Below are 25,120 nucleotides of genomic sequence, written 5' to 3'. Positions count from 1 at the left end.
TTTTTTTTTTTTAAGACTTCATCCTGGAGGGAAGGAGAAGAGGGTTGAGAGGGCCCTTAGGGCAACCTAAGAAGTCTTCTGATGGTATGCAGGCTGTTGGGCCACTGCAGCTGGTATGTTAGTCTTTCCTGAGCTGGGAATGGGGACTTCGCTGCTGGTCCAACACATTTTTGGTTGCATGATGTGTAGGTGGTTTGCAGTATGTTGCTTGCAGTTCATCTGCATAGTTTCCCTGCTTTTATGAAGGTGAAACCTGGCAACTGCATTGGAGCAAGTTGAGTAGTGCCTTTGGTTGGGAGGGGGATCATATGTTAAAGTGTACAGTAAACTTTCTACCCGCTGTAATATCTGGGGACCTCTACAGAATATTTTTTAGGGCTTTTCTTTCTTTTGTAACACGTGAAAAATATTTCATCATGCAGTCGTCTGATTCTGCGTTCATAGAAATCCTCATGGATCTCAGACCTCACCTAGATGTTAAAACTCCTGAGATTTCTTACTGTGCATTAACACTCAGTGCCATCAGTTAGGTGAGTCTAAGCATCATGCAAAGCTATTGGATATGGAGTAGAGACTCGAGTATAATTTTATTGAAGCAGCGTGGCATTGCATGTGGGTGTTTTGGCTGCATGCAGCCACTGAGCAACACTAACCTTAAGGTAAAAGGGAGGGATGATGGTGGACAATATTATTTTTGCACCCCCCCCAGTAGTGAGGGCCTGGTGTTATTTTGAACATATGCAAAGCCCAGTGTTTTGCCTTGGCCTAATGGTAAAATGGGAGTCACTTCTCCTTGTCTTGAAAACAGGAGATGCTTCTCAACAGACAGGGGATTAGAAATGTCTATTTCAGAACGTGCTATTCTCATGTTATGGTGTTTAATTCAATTTAAAATGCTTTTACTATAGTAAATCTATATTGCCAATATTATCTAATATTACTATAATAGGCAGACATAGATAAATGATCCATTGTGGTAAAGTGATGAGAAAAAAACATTTGGTATTACATGAATATTTTAGCTTGAGTTAACCCCCTATTTGCAATAGAACAAGAAAAATTAAGTTATGAATGCGAGGGAGCTGTTGTTGATTTTACCTTTCTTGTGTTGATGGTGAGGTTTTCCTCTGCCAGAGCATTCCGTCGCTTTCCATCGTCAGGGTGAATCAAAACAGGCGCTGAGGTTTTGGGAGCTGTCTTCTGGGTGAGTCACTGTCTCTCTCCCCGAGGTGCATGCTGAAGCTGGTTTCTGTGAGCTTCTCAGTCTCATAAGAATAATACTTTTACTTTCATCAACAACAGGGGCTACTGACAAAGTGTGAAACTGCCTGGGTTTCTCCTCGACGAGATATCTAGGGAGTCTCAGGTTTGAGAAATGCAACAGTTTGCAGACTGAGGTTGAAGACTTTGCACCGTTTCAAGTGCACACGATTTATCCAAATGCAAACTCACATCCCAGCTTCCTGAATCCCACAGATGCCAGTATACTGAATAAACGCCTGGTCTGAGCAGAATAGAAGAGACTTTTCTTCTGAAACACATGGCAAGCGGAAGGAATTATTGCAGCTGAAGAGCATGAGTTTAGCAGTAAGGCAGAGCTGGAGGCATGCAGGAGTGAGCCCGTGTAACCTTGTGGATGCAAATCAGAGGTGCCTAGAGTATAACGCAGAGGAACACGTGGCAGCATGCTGCTTGTGGCATCCTACAAAACATCTCTTTGTGCTTCTGAGGTCTTGTGCCTTTTCAGTTGGCTGTCATCGTTAACGCAATAAAAGGAAACATTAAATACTTCCTTGCAACAGAAGGTCTGTGTGTTGCAATCTGCCTAAAACCAAAACAAGACCCTCCATAATCCTGGGAAGATCTGCCACAGCTCTGATGTGAGCTGTGGAGAGCCAACTGGGAAGAGCTCCTTTACGCACTCCGTTGATGGATTGCTACCAAAATTCAATCACAAGCAGTTCAAAAAGTACATTAATAATGCCTTTGGGATTTCTACCTTTCTGTCAAAAAGCAAAAGGTCTGTTCTTGCTGTTGGTGTTACTGTAACAGTGTGGTAAGTTCTTTGCCATCCTCTTGCATGAGTGCAGACAGATATACCCTCACCTGTCTAACTGGGTTTTGTGGTCTCCATCCAGTGCTCTCTGTACAAAGTGTGTGTCGCCTTTACAGCTCTAATGTAAAGACAGTAATTTCCACAGAAATGCTTAGTTTGAATATTTTCAAGTGAAACAGTCTCTTTTGATGAATGGCTCCACATTCTTATCTTTAGTTAAAATTAAGCTTTCGTCTTTGGCACTTTTTGGGGGGGTTGGTTTATTCTGAAAGCGAGGAGCCAGCTTTGGAGTTTGGAGTATGGTCATTCTGTGGACACAGCTGGTTTTAATTGCATGTTTCTTTCATGGCAGTTTATTCCTGTACTTCCAGGATTGTTTGAGTTTAATCGATGATTTTGATTAAAGAGTTGCCCTTTGCTAGGCACTGTCTCTGTTGGCTCTTTTGTCCTGAGCGCCCTGGAGCGCACTGGGGAAGGATTTTGACCTCTGGATGCTGGTAACTTCTGGGGTGCCACACAGCAGCTTCACCCAGAGCAGCATCATGAATTCAGTACATAAAACCCTGGAGATGGCCGCTTGTTCCTTTCACGTAGACTGTCTCTTCTCATGCTGATGGTATGGCGGCTCTTCCCTGTATTTCTGATAACGACTATGTTGTCTTGATCGTCTATTATATGAGTGCACAGAAGTAACTGTCCAGACTTTGTACACCAATTTCTTAAATTTTTATGTGCACCTATTTGAAATATGAGCAAAGCAAGGGAACAAAACTTGTCTTTTTCCCTTTTTTAGAGAGAGAGGATGGCATTTTAAACATGTGATTGCTGTATTCAGTGGGCTTAGGGTGATTTGCCATTCAGGCTGCTAATAAGCATGAACAGCTTGTCTCTAATCCTTCAAATGTTTGACCAAAAGGGTATTTCACTGGTGAGCAACAGGTTTTATGCTGTTACAGCAGCAGTCTTGCATATGGAATCTTCTCTGCATCCAAGGATGAGTTTCTTGGGAAGGCAGAGCTGCCGAGGCTGTGCAGACACCCACGGAAGATGCGGGTGGGTGAGTTGGCAGACCAGCCAGCCCTCCATCTGATTGCTGGCTCTTACCCCAACACAGCAGTGCAAGCTGAAATGAGTCCCTGCCTGCTGTAGTTCAAATATGTATTTAAATATAAGTTTTTAGGATTAAGTAATTGACCTAATGGATAAAGCAGGTAACAGGTAGAAGGAAGCAAGGCTTTCAGGCACAGTTGAGCTGGCCCTGGCACAGGGTAGGCGGGGAGCAAGCTGGTGTCACTCAGGGTGGGTTAATCATAAATTTTACCTGTTTGATGGATAGATGTGTAAACAAGAGGGAGCTGGGTTTTAAACAAATAATACTGGCCTACATAATCCAAGCCTGTGGGAGAGGGGAGCTGTGGTTGCAGTGATACATGGGTGATAAAGATGTGAGGCATTGGTACCCGTGGAGCTGCTGTTATTTCTGAGTGTGTTGTCCTGGTGTGCATTGACTAAGGTTGGTGTGACAGCAGAAAAGCGAGAAGAGCCCCCTTGGGTCTTGCAGAAGCTTCTAGAGTTGTAGGTCTCTGACAAGCTGTGTGTAAAGCAGACATGTCCAGTCTAGCTTCCCTGACCATGCTTCTCAGATCTCTGAAGGATATTCTCGCTTGTGTGTGGTTTTTCCCCCAGTATTTTAGCTCTTATTTTGTCGAAGAGAGGCTTGATGGAGCACTCTGAAAGGTTGAAACTTGAAGCCTTGCACTCTGACAGCCACCTGGGACCCAGCAGCTCCATCAAACCCAAGTCCTGCTTTGCTGACGGTCCTGTTTCCATGTCTCTATATTTATTTTCCTCAACAAAAAATTCTCCCTTTTTTCCTCTGCTCTTTCCAATTTTGCCATCCACCCAAGAAGCTGCAGCTTGTAAGGCAAGAAGGCATCGAGTTAGTAGTGAAATAGTAGATGGCTTTTGTTGCCAGCGGTGTCCAGGGTGGGTTCTGAGCATCAGTTTCCTTTGCCTCTTTTCTCCCTGTCCTCTGCTTCATCTAGGAATTTTCCCCAGGTTAGCCTGACTTCTGAAAATATTAGCGTAATGGGTTGCTGAGTAATTATTATTACTTCCTTTTTCTGCTGTGGAAGGGATCAGAGCCTCTGACACAGCCTGCATTGGAAATAGTTTCAGGGATGAGTCTTATTTAGCGCGTGTGCTAGCAAAATGCAGGGCTGGGTTAAGGAAGGAAACCCATGCTGTTTGGTTCATATAACATACAGTTCGTTCCCTCTTTAACAAGGCGAACCTTTTTTCTGCTTGGTGTCTTATTAGCTTAAGAGTGTCCTGTGAGCGTGTGGGCAGGAGCTGGAATCTCATTCGAAGCCTGGCTCTTCTGCAGCTATCTTTCAGCTGGATTTCTTCCTGAGAGTTTATTCAACTGGAGAGAAGGGAAAATTAAGCAGGTTATTCAACCTTCTCTTCTGCCTCTAAAATGTGCTTTGTAGGTCTCCTTCTGCTGACAATTGCAGATAATTTCAAGGTGGTTGGTGTTGTTTTTTTTTTTATTCCTTGCTTCATTTTTGTATCACCAATCAGTTTTTAAAACCTGCTGAAATATTAGTTTTGATTATAGTGGCATTATATCTGTGAATTTGTAGCTATCAAATGTGAATTCATGTGTTCTGAATAGTCCATGATTGTGAAATGGCCGGGTGCCAGCAGCACCTCTTCTGCTGAATGCCAAGGGAGTCCTGTGGAGTTTGCTTTTTTTAGTGTGCTGAAGTTCGTGGGATCTGTCTCGGCAAATTAAGCACATGGTATTGATAATACTGATCTCCTGCAGAAATATTTCTCTGATTGCAGAATACTGGCTTTACCCCATTCACATACCAAGAAGGATGGAAAGTTTTACTTACTGTTGATAAAAGGCTAAATTAAAACTTGAACAAAACAAAAAACCCAAACTAACCCACCGTGCACTTAGAAGAGAACAGGAACATTTTGCAGGATGGCCCTTGGAAGAGTCTGTTGGTTGAACATAATATTCCAGAGCTAAGTTTAATGCTTGGACAGTAATAATTTCTTGAGGACAGTCGCCTATTCAGATGGATAGCACCCTGCAGATGGTGGCAGATTGTACCCTCCTCCACTCTTGCCAGGAGCGTGTGCTCACTGACAGAATAAAAGAAGTAAGGATGAAGCTATCTGTAAGAATTGATGAATCTCTTGCCTTTAAAATTAAAGTGCTTCATGCCAGGGAAAATATCTATGAATATATTTATAGTAATAAACAGCGTAGTCTCAGCTCCTTCATTGCAAGCAGGGAAATTGCAGTTCCACCAAGTCTGTGAAAGTGGAATCTACTTTTAGATGCTTTGAAATGGTAGTATTTTTTTTTCCTTTTCTTACTTTTTTCTCCAGGATTTAAAAATATCTGAAGTCCAAATTTTAGAAAACTGTACATGAATTGACATGAAGCTATTATATACAGACTACCTAAAGCTGGTAGATAATGGCTGGTATATTTAGGAAGATGTAGACTGGGGCAATTTTCCTGCTATCTGGTGTTGATAGTAATTGACTTATATAATATAAGGCTGGAATAACGGGGAAAGGCTGTGCAAAGGTACCGGCTTGGTTCTGAGTACAGCATCTCATCTGAGATGGATTTAACTTCAGGGCATAGCAGGATTCTGGGGAGACAGGGGCACAATGATGTGTTTTATTCTCCATGTGGTGGAAAGCCTGAGCTGTCCTTCTGGAACTTGAGGCAGCGCTAGGCAAGAGAAGGTGTTGGATGCTCACCACCAAATACCTTCTGAGGTTGGCTGCAGAAGAGAGGCTCTGGGAAATGGTTGGGTAAGCTAAGCTTAAAGCAGAGCTGAATCTCTGACATAGTCCTGGCCTGGCGTGGCATGCTTACGGTGACATTATGTGTATGAAAGAAGATGGCTCTGGGCAGGCACAGGTGTGTTTCTTGGTTTTCCACCTTGCCCAAGTAAGACAGAATAATCTCTCAGACTGCCAAGGTGCGACAGGTGATCAAGATGTAGGCTACTTATTTGGTTTCTGCTGCAAGTGCATACTCGAGGTTGTCCATAATTGGACTTTCGTGGTTATTTTTGGTGTACCAAATGAGCTGATTTTGAAACTTGTTGCAGAAGAATGGAATGAAAAACAGCATTAAATATGGATATTCTTGGCTTAAAAGGGAGAATGCACATCAGAAGTGTACTGTACGTGCTGTTTCTTTAATGCGGTAATTCTTTCCTTTATATCTTATTTTTTCTTCACTTAATGCTGCATCTGTCCAGGGGATGGTGGAAAGGCTTGGCTGTAGGGGGTTGTGACTTTCCTTGCCCACGGGGGAAGCAAGTCTACTGAAATGGCTAGCTATTCCTTTTCACTGTAATTATGTCAGACCATTTTCAGTGAGCTTTATCTCTTTGATCTACTGGATAAGTTACCACAGACCTTCATTTTCTTGCATTTACATGTAAAAGATTATTTTATTACAATGGATTTCCAAAATCACTTATCTTTCAAGTTTTGTGCAGATGAAGTCGTCAGTCTGCTGAAGAGACTGAAGACTGTCATGTTTAGTAGGAGTTTCGTTATCATCCCACTGCAATGAATTAAAGAAAACAATGGCGTAGGAAGTAAAACACAGCACTTCTAAGATTTGGCATTTGAAAAGTAGCATATTGTCATTTGGATATTAATCTGTAAACACCTTGAGGACCACAGCATTTCCTGTTTTAACACATCTTAGGTGTTTGGCTTCTAGGATAACTTATAGCAATATGTTAAAGTTTGCTTTTCTTATTAACTGGTGCTGAGTGCTGCTTTTACCTTGATGTTAACCAGAGTGGGATCTGTTGGATTTATCTTTACTAGGCTCTAGGTAGGAAAGCAGTATGAAGCATGAAGTATATGTTGTGCCTGAGTATCTTTGGACTCTTGTAAAATATTCATGTGGATTATAATGCAAGAGAAAGCTTAAAATCCATCATAGTTCTTGCTTGCAAGGTGCTGAGTGCTGTGGTCTGCTTCTGGCTTCAGTGGAGTGCTGTGTATCCTCCACATGACAACTGGACCTACAAATGTCTCTGGAGCAATCAGTATTGTCAAGGGCATGAAGGAGGGTTACGATTCCAGACATGTCAGCCTCTTCTGTAACTGCGATGGACATCAGCCTGACCTAGTTTAATACTGCATCAAAAGAAGTCAGAATTATGGCAAATTAAATATATACAAGACTGTGTTGATGCTGTTTATGCGTTATGTCACTCATTGGCAATAGAAGGTGGTCAACTTGGGTATTAGATATAGTGGTGGTAGTAATAATAATAAGAAACCCAAACCAACCCCATACAAACAGGATTGGATTAGCTTTCATTTAAATGGATGTTTTCTTGATTATACTTGCAGAGCAAAAACGAACATATTTAGGGCCCCACTTCAATATATGTATTTTTTTATTGTCTCCCCTCCTATCCACTGTTCTGCCTGTGGATATCTGCAGCATTTGATTTTTACCATCTACCTTTAAAGTATGAATAAATAGTGTTTAAATACTACATTTGTTTTTGTTGAATTCTATAGGCTGTTGAAATGCACTGGATTTTTATAGCAGTTGCAGTTGATTCCGATTGAAACCATAATTGGTATTTTGACTTGATAGCTGCTGTAAATCTCAAAGAAGAGAAGGATGCTCTCATTTTGTTAGGCTGCTTCTCTTTTGGATGCATAGTGCATCTTCCAGCTCTCTGGGCTAATTAAAATGCCATTACAGTACATGTGGTGCTACAATACAGTCTAGGGAGACTTCCAAAAATAGATTCTTGAGTGCAGACAAATTAGAGAGGAAATATGCACTGAACATTTTCTCATAGGTTTAAAGAGAAATAATCCATTTGCTGCCTTAATTGCTTTCTTGTAAATGTTGAGGACTTTTTTTCTCTGTAAATTTCAAATGAGTAGACAAATAAATAATATGTCCGTGATAATTACTGTTCTCATGACTAATATTTTAACTTGTTGTTACATGCCATAGCTATTAATATGCAAGTCAGGAAGGCTTAGTGGACTGTGCTTAGTGGTCAGGGGCAGAGACTTTTATCCTTCAGCGATCCTATTTCAGCTGCCTCGTATCCCAAGGCTACAAGGCTAGTGCACGGTCTGGTTTTAGAAATACGGCGATGCAGTTGGCCAGAACCACCCACTCACCCACCCCAAATCCTGCCAAGAAGTAATGCAGATAAATACTGTTTGCATGTTGTTCAGCAAAACAACCCCTCAACTCGTGTATAAAATGCAAGATACTTTTTATAATGTGACTGTGATACATACATACTGATAGCAGGGAAAAAACTAGGTGTTCTTGGGCCTGATAGGGGTCCATGAAATTGCCATGCTCTCACATGTCTAATGGAGACAGCACGTAACTCCCTGGGCAGTGCCAGTAAGATTGAGGAGCTCTCACTTTTCACAGCATGTACTTCTGTATAAGCTGCTGACAACGGCCTGATGACAAGGGATGAGGCTTGTGCTGGTCTGTAGACTACTGGCAGCCTTAATCAGAGGGAAGGGGAACGCATGAAGAAGAACAGCTCATGACTGTGACAGCAAGTACCATGCAGAGGATCAGCTCTGTGGAGTCCAGCAGATGATGCTGATGGAGTCAAACACAGGCTGCGTGGGGTTGTTTTGAAGCTTGTTTTAGGACTGAATTTAGTCCAGTTCCTCAGACGTGAGTCCCTATTAGTGGCTGGAACATGTTAGGCTGGGTGTTTTGGGTTGAGTTTGAGGCATATCCCCCCCAAAAATCCAGTCTGTGTGCTCAGACTGCTCCATGATGCAACCAAAAATAAGGGATGTGGAAAAGTATGGTAAGTGGGGCAGCCAGGGGCTTGTTCCAAGAGCCCGCTCCCGGTGCAAAGTGGAAGTTGATTCTGCTGATGCTCCTTTTTGTACAGGCTTTGAAGGTAACCCTGGTCAAGCATACACATATTCATCTCCTGTGTGAAGGTAACTGTGAGGCTGAGCCTGTCTTGGAGCTTTCCTCTGAAGTGCAGTATTGTTGTGTTGAAGTGTCTTTCAGCTGTGCTGTGAAGCAGATGGTAAGGTGGCGTGGTTGGAAAGAAGGGGAAAGGATCTTTCTTTTCTTTGCAAGACAGGTTCACAACTGTTTTACTAGAAAGCAGTGTGGAGAACAGGGTAATTGTTTGCTTGATGACAACTACAAATTCAGGAGTCATTGATCCAGAAGCATCCCCTTTGTTTCTGTCCTTAGCGAAAGCTTAATTTTAAATGTGGATGCATGGTCTTGAAAGGATGTGGTTGGGATAGTCTCTCAGATGCCAACTGATGGTTATTTATCCAGGGCTTGCTGTCAGCCGCCTTGTTTTGCCTGAGGCTTTTTATCGATTGGTCACCAAGAAATTACAGCTTCTTTTTATTTTAGCTTGGAAGGCATGGGGGCAAGCTTTTGAGCTGTATACTCCTGGTGAAAAAATAATCAAAGTAATCTGGTAATTGCCTTGCAAGTGGCTTTCAAAGAAACAATGATCACTTGGACTATTGCAGATGTCTTATTGGGATGTCTTATTGCTCAACAGTTTTCCTCTGCACTCCTGTTTCTTATCTAGAAACTGGAACTATATGAACAAGAAGCTCTAGATCCTACTCTGTTGCTGAGAATGGTAGAGTCCATCAGAGGTCTTGCAATTTGTGTGCCAAGCCTACCCCAAAACCAGCTTGGAAAGGAACCTGATGCTGTGAACGGCAAGTGGCTGTAGCTGCCTCTTGTGGAGGATGTGGACTGGCAGTACAATGGCAAGGTCTTAGGTTTTAGGACTTGTTTACAGGAGGAATAATTCCCTGCCTACTCAGAAATAATCGATTGCTCTGTGCAGCAAAGTGTTGTCCAGAAAGTATATGATTAAAGAAGATGAGAAAGGTATTTGGTCAAGACGTCTCAAAACTCCCTGCGTTAGCAGATAATTGGTCATCCTGAAAAAGTCTCGGAGCCATTATACAGTCTTCCCTCAACTGAGAACAGGTTGATGTTGGAAAAACTACTGAGTTCTGCAGATCTTCTATCTCATTTTTAAAAATCTTTTCTCAGAGGTTTCTCCTTGATTGCCTACAATTCATCTTCTGGAGTTGAATCTAAAACCAAGGGCAGCTTTTGGCCACGGAAGCTGTCATTGTCCCTGATTAATGACCTCCCTTGCCTTGCATATGCCTCTGCTAATGCATAGTGGAATGAACTTGTCTTATGCATCATTGCCAAATGGTGGATGCTTAGTTTTGTGAAGTCCTTTGGCTTTTCTTTGTTGCATCTTTGCTTTGCCAGGTGTTTTTCATCTTTTAATTGTACATTTGACCATTGTTGTTGCAGTTATTATCATAATCATTAAGGTGGTAGGGTTTTAATCATTTAACTTTTCATCCGTCCATTTTCCAACTTGTTGTTGAATTCTGTATCTTGTGCTCCAAAGGGGGATCTCTGTGGTGTGAGGGCGTGCCTGAATTTTAAATGCATCTTTACTGCTCTTACCAGTAAATTGTGAACTACCACAATTTGCTGGATGTAACAGATCCAGAAGATGATGATGACTGGGTGGGCTTTTTAAACCAGGTGTGTACTTGGTTTAGAGTGATTCATGCAGACCAGATTTCTTTACTGATGTGCCCCATGTAACCTCTCGATATTTTTTTTATAAAACTTGGTTAAAATAAAAACTTTTTTTCTCAGTTTTCCAGCTAGATATACTGACAAAGAAATAAATCTGTTGCTTGCTTTCTTCACTTTGATCCGTCTTGATTTTCCTGCTACCTGATTTTTGTTCTGCCTTTTGAAATTTTCTCTCAGGAAATCAAACCCTAGTCAATAACACTCATCTTCTGTACCTCTTCCTCCTGCCTTTTTCCCCTGCCTCTCTTGAAGTTTTGCTTCTCTAATTCTGTAGTACTTTTCCTCTACTCTGGGTGTCCTGTAAAGATAGTTGTTGGTTGTCCATCACTTTACTCAAGGAGTTCAAGTAGGCCAGGTTGATTTGCATCAGGTTGAAAGATCTGAATACATGGAAAACTATTTAAATAACCTCTTTGTTCCCAGTTCTGCCTGCATTTTTAAACTCATCAGAGTTAATTATGGTAAGGCTGCTTAGTTTTCTGTAACAGCTCAGTGAATGCTTCAACCTTTTGTTTTTGTTCATTTGTCCCTCTTTTTTTTTTTTTTTTTTTTTAAAGTAACAAAGCTGTATTTCCCTGACCTTGTCTCTTTTGGTTTTGCTTTGGAGGTGGTTGGTTGGTTTGCTGCTTCATCTTTTCTGAGGGTTTTTATCCATGCAGGTTTCTGTCTTATTCTGGAGCGTAGAGTAACTATCTTTTCTTTGTGTTGCTATTTTCAACATGTTTAAATCCTGCATATAAAGCCACTTCCAAACCTGTCCCAGCTATATTTTTAAAATAACTTAAACAACGCTTTGGAACAGACTAGGATAAAAATAAACTGTTTGAGTTCCCGTCAATGAATAATGGCTTCATCTTATTAATTAATGAGTAGAAATACCCATCTGGAAATTAAGCTACACTAAATGTTCTCTAACTTGAGCCATGAATCAGGCTGGTGTCTGCCTCCGTCCAGGCTTGATGGACAGTGCAGTTTGTCTTTCCCTTGTAAGTATCTTGGACTGGACGGTCTACAGGCATCATTTCATCACCAGCCACCGTCAGCTCTGGGATTAATCTGCCCAGTTCAGACTCCCTGGTACAGCCAGAACAACTCACTCTTGCTGTTTTCTGATATTTTTGGTGAATTCATTGGATTGACTCATACAGAACCAATTCAAGAGGGCATTTTCTTGGCAATTATTTTTAGTAGCTTAGGGAAAAACTTGGTTAGTAGAGAGCTTGAAAATATTTTGCAGGTAATCTGGTTTGTCTCAATACTATTCAAAGCAGGGTTTGTGGCTTCTAAGAGTTAAATTGCCATTACATGTTCTGCCCTCTTCACACTTCCTTCGCCTGTCCACATCAGAAAGACAAACTGCTTCCCATCCCTGTCTGCTTTCTGGGGACTACAGAAACACCCCTGTGATCCCTTCTAGGCAGTAACAGGGATAAAATTTTAGTGTGTGTGGCACAGGTGATTTTAGTGTCTTCTGAAGCTTTTTTAATTGTAATTTTTTAATTGCCAAAGCTTTCTCTGTAGGTACGTGGTGAAGCCTGCAGAGGATTGGAGCTGAATACTTTGTAAAGTAGGAGGTAAAACTTCTTTGTAATGGAAACTGATTGTATTCATTTTGGCATTTGCAGACCCAGACCCGTGTTGGTGTGTTCTTAGCATTGGCATAAACCGTTGTGCTTTTCATTTGTTGCACAGAGGTCAATTATACAGCAATTGATATAGGGAGAGGCTGCAGTAATGGTGGTAAGAAAACCCAGTGCAGCAGTAGGAGAAAACACACTTTTCTTGAGGCTTAGATCCCCCCCAAGTGACCAGTTTATCTCCATTGTGATGGTGCATCAGGAACTGTGAAGCAATGTGGTGGAATATGCAAAACATAGGGATTTTTTTTTTTTCCTCTTTTGAACTTGTATAGAGCACATTAATCACCGTTTAGGACTGCAGACCTCTCCATCTTCCAGTGGTCAGTTCTCAGGATTTTTTCCCACAAAAGTTTGACCTCAATTTAGCTTATCTGTTCGAGACAGAAGGAAGCAATCAAAGCAAGTGCTTTTGTGGGCAGCAAAGGAGGAATCCTGGTAGATTGGGTGTGTGGATTTTAGTACCTGATGAAATTTTGATGTAGCACAGTTATGATTCTAAAGCCTTTCTTTAGACTGGTGTAAGGGACTCTTCTGCTCCTTTCAGAAGGTGTGAGGGTTTTGGTTGCTTTAGTTTGGTTTTTTGGGGCTTTTTTTAAAATTATTTGGGGGGGGTGTGTGTGTGTTTTGGTCAGTGTTGTGTTGGCAGTAGATAGTATGCTTCATTAAATGCAATGGTATTTTGTCTTTCCTAACAAACTGATCGGCTAGTCTCTTGAAATTAAAAGATTTATTTGCTTTTTTTTTTTGTAGGAGACAACAGGAATGTTTAACTGCTTTGAGAGGCCAATTTTTGTGTTCTGGGGTTGTTTGGTTTGGTTTTTTTGTTGTTTGGTTTTTTTTCCTCTCTGTTTTTTGGACTCAAAAGCCAAGCTAACTCTGTATGTGCAGCAAAGTTTTGAGTCCAAGATGCTCAGTTTTTTTGTCGAGTGAAGTTCATTGATGTTATGAACCATCACAGCTTTGACTAATACAGATATTGTGCAAAAGCGAAAACCCAGAACAAAAGAATATTTCACACCCTAAGTGGCTGACCTGATGTAGAACTGTGATTTTTGGGGAATCTCCTGCAGTATCCTGACAACAAGTCAGATAGACTCTGTCTGTGTTTATGGAGGTGTCTGGAGTAAGAGTTTTTTGGCTTTGGCCTACGGCTGTTGGGATGCTGCTGGGAAAAGGACAACACCTGAGTTCCTGCTTGGAAAGGCTGATTAAAGAGCTTGGGCTGCTCTGAAATACGTGCCGCTTCTGCAAGTGAGGCACTCTAGCTATATGAAATGAGCTTGAAATATCTCTGAGGTCCTGGCTTTTTCACTGCTGCTCATGTTTTGTAGTACCAGAGGAGGTATGTGTATGGGGAGCAATATAGCAGAGTGTGTGTGTGTTTGCAGTTACTTCAATTAAAAACAAAAAAACAAACAAAGAAACCCAAAACTCCTCTAGATTCTAGAAAGTGAGTAAATGAAAAAGTCTTCAACGTTGCCTTGCTTCTCTGTGGAGATGCCGAGGATGCTTGTTTCCACTGGGAGGCTACTGCCTCCACCACAGTACGGGATGTGCTGGTGCTGCATGGGCACTGCAGCCTCCGCACAGCAACCCCACAGGCTTGTGCTTTCACCCCTCTCCATCGTGAGGTGGAGGTGTATTTGCAGAGGGAGTGAATGCAGGTGCCCAAGCCATGTCCCAGCTCATCCCATGGGGCTGAATGGGCCTGCCTTGATGTGCAGGCTCCTCTCCTGCAGCCAGAAGTGATGCACCTTCTGGTACCTGTCTGCAAACTGCATGAGAGGGGAGGATACAGAGAACTGGGAAAGAAGGTGGTAGGTTACCAAGAGCAAGTAGGGTGAAACAATTATGGTCTGGACATACCAACCGAAAGGGTTTTTTAAGGAAACATAAAAAAGGTAATAAACTTGTGCTGATAGCATATTTGCTGTGTTGTGATTGCTGGGCACATGCATTTACTGTGCTCAGGGTGTGAGACAGCTTACCACTCAGGAGGGGCAAGCGATGCCAGCTTGCATGTTTACATCTTGTTTTAACCTTTTTTTAGGTTAGGTTAGGAGAAGAGATGCCTTATACAAATATCTCCTGATAAACTGCCTCTTTTTTTTCTTGTTTTTAAACAAAGAGATTTATTTTTTTAATGACTCAATACAGCAAATATATAGAACCTTGGTCTTACATAGTTTGGTTTCACTTCCAGTTTTTAAGGTGTCAGTGCTTTAAAAGACATTCTTAAATGTTTTTCTTGATTAGTCTATTACTCATTTTGAAACAAAGATTGAAGAGCATTGGTTTCTGATTTGTTGGGGTTTTTTTTGATTCCTTGAAAAATGTAGGGTTTTTTTCCCTAAGAATTAAAAACAAAACCAAAGCAGTCCTATAAATACCCACTAACCAACACTTTGTTGGTGATCTCTGATGCACTGGTGAGACTGAAAATTCCCAACAGTGGGGGAGAAAGTACGTAAACAACAAAATAAAAAGCCTGTATCAGTTTGGTCAGCTTCAAAGGGGGTTGCTGGCTTTGTGCAGGTGCCTGTCTGGTGTCTGGCCAGCCAAGTGAGCCTGCTGAAATGGCTGGTGCTGCAGACTGGCGCTAGGAATGGGTGGGCTTTCATCAGTTGTTCCTTGCCAGCAGCTTTGTACTGCTGTTTAATATGTCACTTGTTCAAAATTGCTGGATTTAGCATTATAAAGGGCACCTTAGCAGCTCCCAACAGCCTTGCTGCAAATATCCTCTTCAAAATTGACCCGGATTTGTCTTGTAGAGCACCTGGACTGCTAGTACAGGGCTCTGTTTTGTAGATGGGTCCTTTTCTGAAGGCACATCTTCATCTGAAGTAGCTCAGTGGAGAAGCTGAAACTACTCAGCTCCCCAGGAAAAGGCAGGCCCATTCAGCCCCACGGAGTGGGGCTTTTCTCGCCTCTCCCTGCTGCGCACTCCCTTTTCCTGGACGATGCCTCCGGCCGAGCTGTGGTGTGTGCCGGCATGGGTACGCGTACCGTGCCGGCATGCTGCTGGAGTGACTGCTGTATTGCTGCTAGGAGAGGCTAGTGGAGGTTTTTTTGTGGTGTTTTGTTTTTTTTTTTTTTATTTTTTTAAAAAGCCACTGGCAGGGTGAAAAGATGAGTTTGGAGAGCTGCTTGTGGTCCCTGGGTAATGCTGGTGTATTCAGCAAAGGCTTCAGCAGGAAGTATGATTGCAATTCACTGCTGAATTATAAAATAAGAGTGAGGGCTGAGATAGCAAGTGCCTGTCTTATAGGAAAAACAAGGCTGTAAAAGCTGACATTTTAATAACCACGGAGGAACATATTTTTTCCGCTATCCATTTACTCTCTTTGATCTGCAGTGACCGCTGGGTTGTGAATCTCGAGAGGCTGATGGCTGAATGTTATTTAAAATAGTGACGTTTCACTCTATCCTTCAATCCCGTTGCCTAGTCTTGTATTGCCATTTGCCGCTCCTTGTGCAGGTGAAGCTCGGCTGGCCAAGTGTCCTGCCACCGATGCTGTAGGTTGCCCATTCCAGTACAGCAAGCCTGGCCACACTCTTGGCTCTAGAAGAAACAAACAAAAAGCCAAAAAGAAGAAATTAGAATTTGAGTAATCTATATTACTTGTTTGAGAAGGAGAACTCAGCATGGTTATAGTTTAAATTCTTGACGTATTGCCTGAGGCTGCACTGATTCTCGGGTATGGTCACTGGAGGCAAACCTACGCAAGTGATGGAGAAGACCCAATTGTGCTTTCTCTTCAGAAACTGGGAATGGAGAAAATGGGGAGAAGAAAAGTGTGACTTTTTAAATGTTTTTTAAAGTTCCACAGACATCTTAGCATTTTTAATAATACTGTCGTTTGCTTTGACTGAGAGAGATGGGCTTCTTGGATGTCTCCAGGCAGGCTTTGGCTTGATCGTATCTGTGCTGCAGCACAGAGTGCAGAAAGGCATTAGAGCTAGCAAGACAAAACTGGAAAAGGTGAAGATATTGACAGTGGAAAAAACAGCTTTGAGATAAGTTTTCTGTATTCAAGTATTCATAATCTGAGTACTGAAAACATAATTTAGCATTTCTTGCTTCAACTTTTATTGGTGGGGGGCAGATGGGAAGGGAATGGGTGACTAGAAAATCTGGTCTGGCAGTCTACAGCAGTAGGTATTGTGTTCTTCTGTTTTAACTCTACCTGCATGCAAGATACAATCTTTGAAATATTTTAAATAAAAAACTGCTTCAGCAAGGCGAATTTCTGCATATCATTTACAAAGTATGTTTTTAATGCCTTTCTGAAATCCAAACTTATGCAAAACAGGGCTTGTTATGCATGTCTATGCATTTTAATCTCCTGCAGTGATTTGTCAGTTTTCCTTAACATCTCCCTGGCATATTACAGCCATTCTTCAACTTCGCTTCACAGGGCTGTATTTCTGTCTTAACTCACTCAGTTCTCTGAGCAAGGAATGAATTGCAATTTAGTTATTGTATGGTAAGGTTTATAAACTCACGTGCCTATTTCCTTGGACTGGGATCGATACTGGTTGTGAATTTAAAGACTGGGTAAACCTGAGTGCAATTTGGGCTAGAGTATCTTCTATTTTATGCTTTAGTGTAAGCAGTTGTTACACAGCTGTCCTGTTAATGTTCTTGTTTCTATTGATTTGTGGTACTTGTGTGTTTCTGTTTTACATTGATAACTGGTTAGCTTTTTTTTCCCTGCTTGGAATGTCTAAAATAGCTCAGCTAACCAAGGAGTTGATGTGATTTTTTTTTTTTATTTTTTTTTTTTTCCCTTCTCTTTCCAGATGGGCTTTCTGGCAGAGACCAGCCAGTAGAGCTGTTGAATCCACCTAGAGTGAACCACATGCCTAGCTCTGGTAAGAAGAAACTTTTATTAAATGTTGTTCCTATTCTGGGAATGCAGTAAAATATTCTGCAGCTCTATCTTGCAAGTGGGAGAACAGAATGCAAATGTAAAATGCTGGAACAAAGTCTGTTAGAACTTGCACACATCTACTTTCCCAGGCTGGGCGAGTGGGATTTGGGAGTGGAGGGAGGATGGAGCACAGCAGCCTTGGGAGTCTTAAATAGCTCAGCCCTCACCCTTGGCATGGGTCTAAGAGCCTAACCTGGTTGGAGCTACTTGTTTTCTCTTAGAAAGGAGAGGACAGCAGAAAAAAGTAGCACCTTACCAGTCTCTTCACAGCCCAAAAGGAGCACTGTGAAGCAAAGTAGGGTTTTGAGTTGCTGCTCCCATTAAGGTGAGGAGTCTCCTTGTGTTGAAATGAGGAGCTAAACACAGGCTGATCAAAGTGTATCAGGCTGAGCTCTGGGCTATTCACTTTTCTTCCCTCATATGATCCTGCTATGCTATCTCTTGTGTCTTGTCCTTCTGGTATGAAGTAAGCACAGCAGCCACAGTGTTCATCCTGGAGCCTGTCTGCTCCTCACTGAGCTGAGAGAGAACTTATGACTCATGATTGCAGCACTTCAAGTGATGGAAACCGAAGTTTTGGTCGCAGTACATGAGATGCTATGGAAAGCAATCTGCTGCTGTCTTTTGTGTTTCCCCCTTCTCTCTTCCAAAAGTGTTTTGCTTCCAGGTGCAAACAGAGAGATTTATACTACGGATGATAGGATATATGAAGCATTATCTACTTTCTAGGTAGGAGCTCGAGTTTGCTAAAAACCCAACTTTCCCTTCGCTGCTGCCTTCCAAAATGCCTTTAGGTCCTTTTATATTAAGGAAGAGATCTCACAGAAGATCTAAGCGCTTCTGGTAATGCAAGTTGGAAAAATGTAAACGAAGCTTATTCAAAACAAATTCAGTAGATTTGGGGGGGGGGGCGGATGGCCTGTGACCTAACCTAGATTTTCGTGGACTTACATGCATATCTGGGGAAGCAAACTTTTAAGGAGGTAGAACTGTGTTGGGAAAAAAGGAAGAGATCCTTGTTTACAAGTACAAGTGTTTGGCTTTGGATTCTGAGAAATCTCTCTTCCCTCCCTGTGCTCCAAAACTTGTCCATCAGGTAAGAGAGGTTATATTTTCCTAGCCCTGCGTGAGATAGTAATCTTAAGACTACGGTGGTAACACAGGTCAACTTAAAGGTTTTATTCCCCATTTCATATCCATGTGCTAGATAGAGTTTTGTGGCTCTGCACAAGAGGAGTCACAGTCCTCTTTTCTCTCAGGAGGTCAGTGGCCAGTATTGTGGATGTGATGGGGTTTAGTCTTTTGCTTTTTTTTAATTGATTGCGTTGTTGCTTGTTATATTTGTTTCCTTTTTTGATATTTCAGGACAAAGGCTGATGATGGTTAACAACTTGGGTCACCTGGTGGTAGAGTTCAGTGTGCTCTGACTATTTTTCCTCGGATAAAATGAGGCTTTTTTAATGTGTTATGGACTCATACAGGATTTATGGAATTCTTAGTGTTTGGACTCCATTTTGAGAACTTTTAAGAGCTTCCCTGTATGGCTACTGAAAAAAAGAGCTAGCCGTCACTGGGGAGCTGTGCTCAGGCTAAGTGGGGGGGGATGTGAGATAGGCAGCAATGTCTCTTTGAATGACTTCTACCAGTGTTTGAGCCGTGGGAATTCCTGTCTCATGCTGGAAAGCTCAGGCTGGTTGTGCATGTAATGGGCAAAGGGTAGGACTGACTGGGAATGAAAATGTGACCTTATGCAAGAAACGGCATTGGCTCTGGACAGTGGTCACCCATGTACTTTTTGCTGGAGACCCTACGCTTCTTCAGTTTCTGCTAAATTTTGGAGTAATCTTTTCAGCCCTGCAGCGTGTACATGGGCTGGGAATGTCTAGCTTATGTTTTGATTTGCAAAACGGTAATTAAAACCTGGAAGCACCGTGATTGGCAAAAAGCAAAAAGATGTTTCGGCATGTTTGTGAATGCAAGCAAATATCCTTGATCTCGGCAGTGGCTCATCAGCTGGCTTTCAAGTGTGGTGTCTGCCTATACCTATGTATCCTGATGGCTTTTTAAAATTGCTGTTAAAAGTTGCTGTCAGTTTGAGGGAGTTACTCACTTGGGCAAACCATTGTTCTGTCTGGTTTTTATCATTATTGCCTTTAGGAATTTGCTGCAGATCCTTCTGAGAGAAGAAAGAAAAAGTGATACCAAGTATTGCTCTGGGAAAAACAAGTTATGTGTGGGTTTGTGGGGTGTTTTTCCAAGTCTCAGGCATGGCTGAAATAATGGTGTTGAAAAACAGTTTAAGGAAAAAAATTGCTTAATCGTGTCCTAGGATATTCCATTTAAAACCTTATCCCATCCTTGTTATGCTAAAGTGACTGATTTGTAGCCCTCGTGATGAATAAACTTGAGCAGATGATGAGCCTTTATTCCCAGAGCTACCTTTGTAGTTAAGGTAAAATCATTGCGGTGTACTTGTAGGAAACCAAAATGTGTTCTTTTCACCGTGAACCAAGTGAAGAAGTTTGATCCTTGTTAGTTGTTGATCTCTGATGTAAAAGGGTGAGAGAGGGATATACAGGTCCTGAAGATTCTCTGTGCTGTGGAAGCATATCAAATACAAAATCAAAATGTTTAGAACGCTTTTATGAAACCATTTTAGGAGTGAATTGGGTTGAGTAGAATGGAGTTCAGTCATTGGCAAGGTATGTTTTTAGGAAGATGATTTCCCTCCTTGCTTTTTGCATAAATTAAGGATTAATTTGAGGAAGGGAAACAATTTCTTTTCAAAAATGTATCCCCCATAATTGGTGCTCCTGAATTTTAGTTGCTTGTAAAAGTAAAACAAGACAAAACCCCCACAACCCACACCTTGCACAGGAATATAATAATCTGTTTGATAATGCTGCTTTCCTTTTTCTGGCTTCAGAATATTGCTGCATCTTTGGCCTGGGGCAGGAAGGGGCAACTTAACTTTTACTTGCTGAATTCAGAGCTCTTCAGAGCAAGGACTACACAGACTATATTTAGTCAATGTTACATGGAAAATCTCACAGTGATTAAGGGGCCGGGTTTAGTAGGAGAGAAAGCTGCTCAGATGCATGGGCACAGAGGTGGCTACTGCCTGGTTTTGATGGGTGGCAGTGGATTGCTTGCAGAACGGTGAAGGAATTGTTCTGCAAGTTAGCATACTGCTTTTAAGTATTGTGTTTTATGGTATTCTTCTTTTAGTAGTGAACTTAGCTGCAGCCTGCCTAAGGGGACTGATTCATATATAAGGAGGGAGGGACAGAGCTCTCTTGTCCCCTTACTTTTGCTCCCTATCCTTTGAAACTGAGCAATGCTCTCCATTTCTGTAGTGTGAAGCTAGGGGGCCAGTCTTAAAGACCTCGACTGTAAATATCTAGATATGTTGTAGATAATCCTCTTGAAAACATCACTTGTGTACTGTTGGTACCATCCTTTAGATTTATCGTTAAGCATACTTTGTAGAATGAGTCTTCTTTCTTTACAAGGCTGTGCTTTACAGTACTTTAGTTAACTAACTCCTGTAAGTCTCTGCAGTTTTTCTTGTTGGTATAAACTTTTTAATTGCTCCTTTTGTTACAATACAACCTTAAGCAATTTCTTTAGCATTAGAAATGTGAAAACAGCTTGATAGCTGTGGTATATAAGTAAAATGCTAGAACTAGATAAGATGGGAACTAGGCCTTTTTGAACTTAAAAGCTTTACTTGAAGTAAAAAAAACCTGCAAATTAAGATGAACAGTCTCAACTGGCTGGACGTTTTTCTCCAATATGCTGGTTATGGCCTAATGTGAAGTTCTGGGGATGTCTCTGTACAGTACAACTACTGAATTAGAAAATAAATTCCCCTTCCCATAGCATTTCCATTGGTTTTTCAGGAATGCATTCCCAAGTTGTGACAAAAATAATAGTGAAACCATATAACTTATTGCTGTGGTTGAGTGCAGCTGACAAATAGCTTGCGTTGGGACATATCCATTGGAGAATACAGATGTATGTAGAGGTTGAGGAAAAGATTCTGGGCTTCTTGCCCCTAAGGTGAAGATCTCTCTCTGGCTGCTGTTGTGGATCAGGTGGAAAGCTGCTGCATGCCGCCTTGAGGTTGTGCTCCATCTGTCATCTGCAAACCACTGGTGGTCTGCGAGGCTATGTTGCACGTTAGATGGAGCAATCGGGTGGTTTTCTGATGAGTTTTGAGGGTTGGTAGTAGTCTCCTGCAAAACATTGGCAGTTAGTGGGTTAAAGCATGGAGGGTGGCTGCTGCTGAGCAGTTTCTGTAAGAGCAAGAGGGGTTTGACTGGAGGTGTCCTAATGGTGGTGAGCAGACTGCCATCTTCTACATGAGGCTGTCCAAAACAACTCCTCCACACATAGCTGATCCCCTGTTCTTCCTCCAGGCTGCTGCTGCTGGCCATGCTGACCTCCTGCTGCTGCATATACTGCAATGCTGCTGCTCTTCCAGCATGGTACTGGGGCTTTTCTGAATCTGACACTGGCAAGAGCAAGGGCAGTGTGGCAGGGGCAGCCAGAGGAGTATGCAGCAGATTTCAGCTCCCTGCTTTTTCTTTTTCCTGGATCTAATTACCCAGTCTCACTTCCACATTCATTTGAAGAAAAAGAAAAAAAAAAAGCGCTGATGTATGTGTGAATAAATGGTTTGCAAGAGCCTCTGGACTAATATTGTTACATGATTTTACAGGCTTTTGAAATCAGAGATTAATCCCTGTCTCTAAGTGGAAGAAGTGGTAGTCCAGTTGGTCTAACAGAGCTGAATACTGCGCCTTTGTTAATTTATCCCTTCAAAGGAAGGGGATGCCCTCTCACTGCACTGTGTTTTTAGATACTTGCCTGCTTTCTATAGCATGTCTGCTTCAAAAGCTGCTTCAGAAAGGCACCAAATCAGCATGGTGCCGTGGGGCTTTGAAGCAGGTTCAGATTGCTGGCCGGTCAGCTAGGATTCAGGGCTCCCGACAGGCTTGCAGCTCCGCAGACAAGAGCCTGCTCGTCCTTGTTCTCACCGGGACGTGTTAGTACGGGAATGGCATATGGTTTTATTGTGCCCCAGAAGTATAGCTCATATGCAGAAAGGCTAGTCCTTTAATGTTAAAAATATCCTGATCTATCCTCCATGGAGTCGGGGGTGCGCGAGGGGGAAAGCCACCCCAAAAAATGCCAATTATCATTAAAAGTGAGTTCTTGAGAAATCATTTTGATGTCACAACCGTACACTAAGCAGATTAAATTGTTGTGTGCTTATTCTCCTACTGTTAGCTTATTTATAGATGCTCTGGCATAAGATAGTGGAGAAACTGCAGGTTAGTATAGCTTAGAGCCTTGATAGTTAAAATCGAGTTAACCTGGTATTTATTGCAACAGGTATTATTTCCAACCCTAAACCGGCCATACAAAATGTAGCCCATGCAATGACAATAAAGGAAGTGTTTTACCAGCTAGAGGTACTACTAAAGCTCACCTTCGTAACCTGTTGCTGAGCAAGGAAAGCCTTGCGTAATGCTTCAGCTAGCTCCCAGATTTCCATAGATGACTTTCTGTATTGTTGTGCTTTTATAAAAAGCCCTTTGCAGCACACCCAGAATGTGGTCAGCGAATTTGGGGTTATTTATGTAGGACAGTGGAGGGAATTGCCACATCTAGAGACCCTGGGCAGCTCCCTGCAGAGTAGCAGGGAAATTGAAGCTTCAGGACCTCTTTCCTGGACTAATATTGCACCCTAACTCATGTTTTGTGGGTCATAGTCCTATGATAATTTAATGACACTATGACTCGCCATTGGCACGTGCCCGTTGTAGGGTTGTGCAGCCATTGTAGGGTTGTATGCAAGACGGATGAGCTTTTTGGCCAGCCTGATGAGGCACCATCTCTTGCCTGAACTGCAGCATCCAAGTACTGCAAGGAATAAAACCACTTCTCTTGCTGAGTTGCGTTTGCTGGAGTGGGGACTGCTTTGATGGCTGCCCAGAACATGGTCTGTGGATGTCCTGATCCTGTGGGGTAGGAAGAACAGGAGCCCGCAGCTCCTAAACTCTTTTTTTTTTTTTTTTTCTCAGAAAAAATATTTAGCTGTCACCTCCTTTCTCACCCACAAGGGAACGGTTATTAAACGGAGGAGGTGGGATGAATTATTAACAACTTGTTCCGCTTTTAAAAGCTGAAAGCAGCACTTAAGATTTAAGTACTTGAATACAGAGATATTTTCTTAGATGAAAGGTAACCGGCAGAAAAGTTTGCTTTACGCAAGCCTCAACTTGCTATTTTTCTTTATTCTTCCCTCATGTTGTTTAGTTCATTAATTCACAGTGATCAACTATAGATTTCACTAGATTTGCTTAGTCCAGATTGTTCACAAAGTGTTATTTTCAAAATAATTCTTCTCCCTGATTCCCTACCAAAGGAAAGGTTGTTCTGTGCTTTTGCTTTTATATAAAAGCAGGTGATGGAGGGAAGAGCCTTTGAATGCACGATGGTATTTACATTAAACTTTCTGACTTGGGAAAGGAGGAGATGGCACTATAGGAGCAGACATTTAAAGGCTCCCTTGAATTGTTAATCAGTAATCTCTTCCCATTGCCTCTGTCTCTTCTAAAAATAACAGTACTGTGTGATGAATGAAAAATGATAAATAGTTCTTGGAAAGTGGATCATAGATTGAGGCATTCTGCATAAGAAGATTCTGTGTGTCTCAAATATGATCTGTTGGTGACTGTGCCGTGTCCTTTTTGCCATGTGTGTTTCAGCTCTGAGTCTTTTACCTAGATCTGCAGCCCTAAAGAGGTAATCAAGATGAAATCTTAGGGTTTGTTTTTTTTTTTAAGTTTTATTTTAATTCCCTCACTTTTTCAAGATAACACTTATTCTATGGCCAGAGTGGTCCGACACACCCTGTACTCGACTCCTCTTTTCCATCAGCATCTCCTGATGCCTGCTAGATGGATGAGCGTGTTAGCTGGAGTAAGAGAGCAAGGAGTTGCTGAGAAACTGTTTCATTACCAGCATGTTTGCTTTGGTCCACGTTCCCTTTTAATTGGTGTGCTCTGTACTACGGAGCTCCCTGGGGTGCTTTATGCCAAAATTAACTTGGGGTAGTTTATCGCTAAAGGGAAAATAGATGCCGTAGGTCTGTGCTTAGTGGCCACCTCCGTTCCCAGGGTTTTAGGAATTCCTCTTCTGACACGAGATGCACTTATCAAGGTCCTAGAGGTTCTTCCCCAGTGTATATTGATTTTCAGGGCTATATTTGGCTCTGCTTTGTCTTTGGGCAGTGTAGGGAATATCAGGTGAATGGCTTGTGCAGTGATGCCTAAAATATTGTAACCGTTTCCAGATGCTGACCTGGAAAATTGCCATTGGTTGATTAAATAGACCTTTCCTCTGATTTTGTCACTTTTTCCCCCTGCTCCCCTCCCTGCCCCCCAAAAAACCAGCTCCAAACCCAAAAATTATTTAGGCTGAGACATAATTCACCAAGTATACAAATAAAAATTGTAACCAAGTGACTTCAAGCTGAAAAGCCCTAGTAACACTGACGCTGCCGAGTTAACGTGAGAGTGCTGCCAATGTGTAATGGTTTAACTTTGTTTTGAATTCTAAAGTGCATAGGCCTTGAAAGATGGGATGTTGCCTTCAACAAATAGGGTCTTTTGGGAGCTGGATTGCAACCTGAGCACTTCAGCTTTACCGGCGTGGTTTCCTTCTGCGTGCCTGTGCTTTCCTAAATCACGGATTCTCCAGACTTCTCAGAGGACCATGAGAGATGTCA

The 25,120-nt window shown here is 42.0% G+C and overlaps 1 protein-coding gene across 8 annotated transcripts in view; it reads left to right on the top strand.

Annotated features, from left to right (window-relative positions):
- HDAC4 (histone deacetylase 4) overlaps window positions 1-25,120 on the top strand; it is a 266,018-nt gene that overhangs the window by 86,782 nt on the left and 154,116 nt on the right. For 7 of the 8 annotated variants that reach the window (XM_064452203.1, XM_064452202.1, XM_064452205.1 and 4 more), the window contains one exon: window positions 17,189-17,260. In XM_064452203.1, coding sequence (XP_064308273.1) covers window positions 17,189-17,260 — 72 coding nt within the window. Of the gene's footprint in view, window positions 1-17,183; window positions 17,261-25,120 lie in introns of those variants that run through there. The other variant, XM_064452206.1, reaches the window with a different exon arrangement.

Source organism: Phalacrocorax carbo, chromosome 5 (assembly GCF_963921805.1).
Source record: "Phalacrocorax carbo chromosome 5, bPhaCar2.1, whole genome shotgun sequence".
NCBI lineage: Eukaryota > Metazoa > Chordata > Aves > Suliformes > Phalacrocoracidae > Phalacrocorax > Phalacrocorax carbo.
The sequence above is the reverse complement of the archived record's forward strand: the minus strand, read 5'-3'. Positions and strand labels throughout refer to the sequence as shown.